Source organism: Phalacrocorax aristotelis, chromosome 3 (assembly GCF_949628215.1).
Source record: "Phalacrocorax aristotelis chromosome 3, bGulAri2.1, whole genome shotgun sequence".
Taxonomy (NCBI): domain Eukaryota; kingdom Metazoa; phylum Chordata; class Aves; order Suliformes; family Phalacrocoracidae; genus Phalacrocorax; species Phalacrocorax aristotelis.
In genome coordinates, this window is record NC_134278.1 from 91,888,855 (window position 1) to 91,896,839 (window position 7,985).

The 7,985-nt window shown below is 43.2% G+C and overlaps 1 protein-coding gene across 1 annotated transcript in view; it reads right to left on the reverse strand.

Moving 5' to 3' along the window:
- Positions 1 to 7,985, reverse strand: part of LOC142055650 (uncharacterized) — an 86,454-nt gene that overhangs the window by 60,651 nt on the left and 17,818 nt on the right. The window contains 3 exon segments of the mRNA XM_075089766.1: positions 6,912 to 7,202; positions 7,205 to 7,262; positions 7,264 to 7,912. Of these exon segments, the coding sequence (XP_074945867.1) occupies positions 6,912 to 7,202; positions 7,205 to 7,262; positions 7,264 to 7,912 (998 nt within the window).

Below are 7,985 nucleotides of genomic sequence, written 5' to 3' on the forward strand. Positions count from 1 at the left end.
ACGGCCTTGTCAATGAGAATTCTTGATTCTCTTTTAATAAGCACATCTTTATTCTTACGGAATCTGTGTTAAATTTCACCTTTTCAAACTAATGAAGCTTCATTTTTATTTTTAAGCCCTCTTGCAAGCAGCTTGACAGATTTTTCTAATCTAATAAACTGAATGCGAAGCCGGAGCGACCTCCTAACATCATTCTGTTACTACTTATGCAATCGAGGAGAGAGCTGTAACGTGCCACTTGGAGTATGGATCCAGTTGTTGCCCCAGCGCCACTCAGTGATGTGTTCTAGCTGAAGTGGGGAATAAAACAAGTGGATTTGGGGGTTACTTTTTTCCTTTGCTCTAGTCAGCCATGTATTTGTTGAAATTAGAAACCTATTTCTGTCGACAGATTCTCTGAGCTAGCAGGTAATGATGTCTGGGGTTTTATAGCAGTGATAAGAAATAATGCTAAAAGGATACACAACTGTAGACTTTAATTTTTTTTTCCTTAAAGGCTATTGTTTCTATCTGTACTGAGCAATAGAATACAACACAGATGCTGAATACATGAAAAGGAACATTAGAAGTTGTCACCTCATCTGATCATGAAGAAAATGTTTGTAGTACTTGCATTACAAAGAGGATAGCTTCTGATGCCTCTGCTGAGGGGAAGGAGGGACACAAGCCAATGTCCTAGGCAAGTCAAATTGTTTTGGTCTGATTTTGAAAAAGACAGCTAGTATTGTTGCTTGAAGCATTAGATTTGTCTAAATAGCTCTGGGCCTTACAACTGTCCTACGTTCTCCCTGACACACTGAATCCTTGAGAACTGAGTGGCTTTTAGATTGCAAAATATTTGGGCAAATTATTAATTATAACCCATTTCTGACAGGAACTTAAAGTATGCTGAAAATTGGACTCGTGTTCTTTAGCAGTTCACATTTTCTTTAATTGCAGACAACAACAGGTAGCAGAAAGGGAGAAAAATAAAAGAGAAGCAGCGCAGCAACGAAAGAAAATGGGGGAAGAAGACCAAAGGCTAATGAAAGAAGAAGAAAACAAAACTGATGTAGAAGTGTCCGGACACAAGCCAGGCATCAGTGGCACAGTGCCAATGAAAAAGAGAATTTCAGCTCTACAACATACATATTGGTATTGATTGAAGTATTTCTAGGGCTTCAGCATTTCTAGGACTCCAACCGTTTGGTTTCAGTACATTCTTCAGGGCATCTTGGAAGGCAGGGTTCTCTCCGAATATCTTCAACAACTAGTAGGTGGTTATTAAAGGAGAAAAAAAGCCCACAGAAAATCATGCCTTGATGGAATGAAGTTTCCTGCAATAGTCCTATTCCAGCACCCTTCTTTGCAGCAAAAGTGATTGAGCAAGGATGTTGACTGAAAGACATCCTTAATGAATAGTTCAAGCCTAGAGAAAAGAATGGAAATACCTAAGAGTGTGGTAAATCTCCTGTATTGTCTATGCTTACCCGAAACATGTAATTAAACAGTTTTAAAGAACCCTTTGCTTCCTGCCTGATCGAGAATGTCTGCTTTTGCCTTTCCATAAAGGTATTTATAAATGTTTCACATTTTTCCATGGGAGATAATATTGACGCGTGCAGAAGAAAATTACTTGTTAAAGGTGACCCACGACTCTCAACGTACTCCTGGTAGAGTACGCTCTGGTAGAGCACAAGTTACAGCTGAACACAAAAGTGGATTTCTTGTCACTTTGTCACTTGCAGCCCCTGTGCTACCTTGCCCCTTTACAACACTACAGTGGTTAACAGCAGGGGCATCGCTACACAGCAGTGGTGCGTGCTGCTCCTTTCTTATGAAGGCTAATGTTGTGAACGTAGGGGAGCAATTCAATTGCTTACTTGTATTGGTAAATTTGTATTTCTAGCAGAAATTCTTCTACTTCCTACATTACGGGGAAAAAAAAGTCTCACGCTGTATACTTGTTGCATAGGTAGCACAACTGAAAAAAAGGTGTCCTCCTGTGAATACATCTAAGTGTGAAAATTCTCAGTTCAGTTAACAGCACTTCTCAGGTTCCATTTTTGTACACTTACTGTATGTATTTACAGTGGAATTCCTCTCAGAAAAGCGTGCAAGGTAAATAGGCAGTAGAAGACAACAGTAGTTTAATGAAAAAGAAAAGTTAATGTCTGCTGGAGGGCAAGGTGTGTGGGAGGAGGAGGGTCCATGTGGTTATTAGGTGCAGCTCAGAAGTTCAGTGAATACCTCCTGCATCTTCTGCTGTGCGGATGCTATTATCCCTGAATTCATGGGCTGTCTTGTGGCAGATGAGTGAGGACAGCAAATCCTGTGCCTGAGACGGGTTCCCTGTGTATCCAGGGTCCTGTGAAGTTGTAACAGAATGGGAAGGGGCGGGGGGACTAGATCACCTCTGCCTCGAAAAATAGAATTTTTAACTAAGTTGTAAGACACAAGTTCTGCTTAAAAGAGAAGTACTTGAGAAAGTAAAGACAGTAAGACTTACTCTGAATGGCCTTTGTCATGGAGAAAAGTTTTAAAAAATACTTAGTATGCTTGTCATGCTGCTTAAAACCTTGCACAGACCAACTGATTTGACAGCAATTTTTAGACATTAAAGAAGTCATTGAGAAATGTGAAATTTTAAAATACCTTTTAGAAAGCAACAATATGCACTTTTGTGTGTATCTTCTGCGCAAGTGTTCTGGCTGGAGTAGAATCGATGACTACAGTCTGTCCAGACTGAACAGCAGTATGGCAAGCAAATCTGCTCCTAGTACACACCTCTAAAGTATCTGATGGTGGATTGGAGATAAGAAGAAAGTCTGTGAATAAGCTTTAATAGCAATCCGTGTCTGTCCTTTTAACCACACCGATGAAGCAAGGAGGCACATGTCATAATTCTTTCCCTATTGCTGACACAGGGCAGGGAAACCTAATACCTGTTGCCTAGTTTAGGTTGGAAGCGACACCGCATCTTTCTAAAAAAATTAGTTTAGTGCTTACTATTGCTATTTTTGAGACAATGTAAAATAGGTGCAACTAGATGTTATTTATTAAAAATAACAAAACATTGGCTAGTTAAGAAGTTAGAAACAAAGCCCCTGACTGCGTCATGAGAATGCTCGTGTTTTTTGAGCCTTCAGCCGTTTTAAAAACGATTAGGTGCTGCCACCTCCTGCACATCAGCCCTCCTGCGTTGCTTTGCCCTCTCCTGCTGCGTACTCACACTGTTTTGCTGTTCTTCCCTCCATTTCCCTGCCTGTACTTGAGCACAACTGCTCTAGGAATTGCTCCCATCTACTCTACCAAGTCCTGACATAATGCCAGAAAGGGTACAGTGCTCTCGTAGCTAGTAGTCTGTATGTCAAAACAGCATGCATTAGTTTCATATGTTTTCCTGCGCTATAGTTGCTTGTGTCTGCAATGCCCCATGTTCATTTGTCTGAAGGGTTTTGGAGGAAAATGCTCCCCTGTTCTGCTCATGTAGGACATAAATAAAACAGTGGTTCAATTTTAGCGCATTTCTAGCGGTTGGGATTTAGGTGAGGTAGTTGATTTGGGGGGGGAAAGAAGGCAAAATGAGGAAGGGATCAGAAGTGAAGAAGAGCCTTGTGAGTGGGTGGACCTAAGTAAGCATGCAGGTGAATCTCTGGTGAGGCGGTGGGCAGTGCCTGTGCCTCGGTGTTTTCAGCAGCTGAGAGGCATGTTGGGTACCTCTTCAGCTGAATATTAAAGAAAGGCTTCTTTGAGCCTGGATTAGAAAGAGAAATGCATAATGGGATTATCAATAGGTGTTGCTTCAACCAGGGAAGGAGCCGCCTTGGTTCCTATGCTACCCTGTAAGCATGAATTCAAGCAGCCACCTGCTACCTGACCCTTAACCTATGCCCTGCTTGTCCTCCCCACCTGCACACTTTGAGGCAAGACTTCAATTCTTGCCTCAGTATGGTATGAACAATTTCTCAACTCAGAAAAAGGAGGAGGTTTTATTGAACTCTTTGGAGGCTAATGGTCCTCCCCTAGCTGCTCCATACAGCAGCAGCAGGATCCAGGTGAATCATGACTAAGAGTAAAGCCAAATATTAGATGGGGAAAAATCAAGGTGGTACATTTGTCACAACAACTGGGATATCCTCTGTGGATTGGGGAGCAAAGGCCAGCCCCACAAAGTCTGGGACTGGAGCATTTATCGTGGTACTTCAGGCCTCTTCTTACAAAGGGTACCTTGAGCTGTCTACATGCTTGCAGGATGGAGGAGGAAAGGTGGCAGCTTGGAAGCGAGCTGTATTTCAGGTAGAGATCAGAGCACGGACTTCTATCAGGAATGTGACGGGAACTCTCTTGCTGAGCATAGTTAAATAACTTATGAGAGTTGAGCGGACAGAAGATTTTTAAGGGCAAGAAGCAATTTTGACGTTATTCTGGTGTTAGCGCCTTGTGTCTTAAACATGGACCACGTCCAAAACATGGTTTGAAATGAGTTCAGCCTATTGACATTTTAAATGTAAGTGTAGGTTCATACTGCTTTGTTGCCTGCTTGCTGCAAAAGACACCCACGTAGTCACAGGTGAATCTCTCTCCTAGAACTGAAGATCTAAACTAGTCCTCTAAACTATGCTCCATTTCACCACCGCTCAAAGCAAAGATCACTTAAACAATAGTGGCTGTTAAAGAGAAACCCAAAATTGTGATAAAGATGGTAAAATCCCATATAAAATATTGCGCTCTCAGCCTTGAACAGACATGCTTTGAAGTAGCAATAAGGCATGTTGTGTCATGTGTTCCAGTCCCATCCCCTCCACCCGCCAACCTATTAATTTTGGCCCTTGTGCCCAGGTACTTAAAAGAAAAGCTTTTGAAAGTGACTTTGCAGCAACTATGTATTGCAGTAGTGTCATAAGGCAAGTCAAGTGGCCTGCAGGAACCCAACAAGGTAGGTGAGCGTGGAAGAGGAAGTTGCTGGCAGAGGAAGCAAGGCGCTCTCATGTTCTCATCTTTGTGAACTCTTGGAGCCTGTGTTACATCAACATGCCTGTTTGATTCCTCTTCCTTAGTGAAATGCTTAATGAACACTAGGGAATCTGTTGCAAACACAAGTAATTCAGAACCCAGGCATTACAAGGATGCAAAAGGTCTCTCTCTGAATTGCCTCTGTAAGCATTGGTGCATGTCACCCTCTTGAGTGTTGCAAATGCTCCCCACATGCTGGCCAACTATTCCTCCTTCCTTGTGGCTAATAACTCCATTCTTCCCCAAAGCGGCAGGGCAGTGCATGGCGTTGTCTGGCTTCACTAGGCTTCTTCTGCTCTGGGTTGCACAGAGAAATATTACACTTGCTTTGCTGGAGGGGAGAACAGGAAGCCAGTGAGGTTTAACTGGCCAGAGGTGTTGTTGAAAGGTTGGGTGGAGGCAGGCAAACACCGCTATGTCGCCTGTTGGTTAGCATTGCCCTCCTCTGAACGGATTTCAAGTTTTGGACAGGAAGAATTTGTGGTTTGATGGTCACAGTGGCATCTCGGTGGGCACACTGAGACTGCATGGCTCTCAGATTAATTAAACAAGGTATTCTGGACTTCTGTTAAATGCCGGGAAGACTGACACTCTCCTGGCAGCACAGAAATGAGCAGTTACAAGCTTCTGGAAGATTGCATTGAATTAAAGATTAGGCACTTGCATTTGTTAACTCAGCATGGGTGCAGTCATGCAGGTGGCATGTGTGTCCACCAACCAACTGGAGCCTTTTTCTCTGCCTGAGTGCTTATGCTTGGAGCTGTAATGAAGTTTTTCTCAGCAGAATTCTCTTCTTTGGGTCCTGATGGTTCCTTATGCCCTGATACAGTGCCTCTGCCAGCTCTGCCTCTGCCAGCTCTGCTTGCGCCCAATAGCTCAGCTGAGACCGGCTATTTTATATGGCTTTGCTACAATAAAACACTCACACATTTACCATTTCTAACAGGCTTCATTGAACTTGTGATTATAAAGGTAATTTACAATGAAACACTTAAATAAACAATAAGCTAAAGCACAATACATTTCAAAGGGCTCATATGACTACAACATTCCAACACATTAAAACTTTAAAACAACATTAACACTTAAATTGTACCTACACCTATACTTATCTTTCTAACACGTTTCAAGACTCTCAACAAAGTACCTTTTTGGTTACAGTCCCTGTAAACACACAAGACCAGTGAAACACTCAAGCAATTGTACAACTGAGAAGAACACTACACAAGACAGGAACAAACAATGTGCTGGAAACTGCCTGGGGAATAGGGGGTTTACCTCTAAATTGAACTGACTCTTTGGACAACGAATGGATAACACTAGCATGCTCTCTGGAATACATGTGTGACATCCTTAGCGGGAACAAGCCTCCGTGTCACTCAACACTGTAATTTCACAAAAGTTTTAGGTTAGTGCTGCCTAAAGAAATAGCCCACCTTTCTCTGGCCGTTTGCTCCCGTGCACGTCTCACGCTACTCTTGAGCCAGTGCAAAGTGCTGGTATATTTGCGCAGTGAAGCAGCCAGGGAAACTCATTGAGCTTAACAAACAACAAATTAACATTCAGCAACCAAACATGAAAGAGAACTCACTGTATTCTCCTTGATCTCCCTGGTCATGTTCACTGTGCAGATATGTTGGCACCAGAAAGACACCAGCGCGGTGGGGTGGGGGGGTGGGGAACATGGTGACTGGGAGCAGGAGGACTATTTCTGTAGGCAGCAGTACTCTCAAAAAACACCAGTTACAAACATCCTGTAGAAAGGCTTTACCTTTTCCATTCTGAAACAAGTAACATGTTTTCAAACCGATTTATAGGGCAAATCAAATAGTCAAGAGCAAAACGGTGGACTAGGACAGAACTGCAAAACAATGGTCTAGTACTGTAAATGAGATCTGTTCCTGCTCCATGAGTACTGAAAGGCCGCATGATAGTTGGTACAACAGGGGCTGCTACAGCCAGATCGCTGGCGAGTCTGCTGCTCCAGTATCTCTTCTTTATTCCTGTCTGAGAAACAGTATTGACGTACCCAAAGACTTCATCATCATGAGGTTCTGTAAAATCAAGTTCTTTCACAAAATGGTTTTCATTAACTCCGTGCTCCACCTTCCTGCATGGAGGTGTCACAGGAGACAAAAGGATGGTCGAGTTTGGCTCACCTGGAGTTAAGTCCACTACGATACCAGAATCACTGAGGCTTTCAAGAGAAATTGACCCAATTCCTTCAGTGAAGAAGGCGGGCTTAGAGGACAGGCATCTTGAGCTCTGAGCTCTGAACATGTTTTGAATGAACTGCTCCCCTTCTAGGCTATATGGCACCACATCAGTGTGGATGGTCTGCTCCACCATCATGTTTCTGACTTTCTCCTCCTCCTCCTGGGAAAAAGTTAGTTTTTCATCCAGAACATTTTCAAGCATCTCTTGATTCACAGTAGAATTGGAGGGAGCTGGCTCACTCAACTCAGAGGTTGTGGTGGTCAAACTCTCTTCAAATAAATCAGTCCCGTTAGCTGTGTCCTCATGAAGAAACAGCCCACTATCTGCCAGCTCCTCCAGAGCTTGGTCCTCTGTGGTGGGGCTGTCTGGCATCGTGGTACACAACGGCTTGCCCTCAGAGTCACATGTGTACTCCGGGCGCTGCTCATCCCTCGCAGAGCTCTTCAGGGCCATCTCCATGCTCGACACCAAAGATTCCAGTTTCTTGTTTTCAATGCTTATTTCTAGGAAGTATTTCTGAAATTTTTTGTCTTTCTCAGCCAAGCTGTTCTTCATGCTCTCAATAACTTGCTTGAGTTCTTTAATTTCCCTCCTTGCTTCCAAGAGGCTCAGCTCCATCTCCACATGATTACACTCGTCTTCGATCCAGTCTTCCTTCATACGTTCCACCTGAGCTTTGAGCTTTTCGATTTCTCTTTCCCTGGAGCAAAATAAAAATATCGTAACACTTGTGGTGACTGCCTAGTTAAAGAGTCAACGTGAGGCTCCACCTC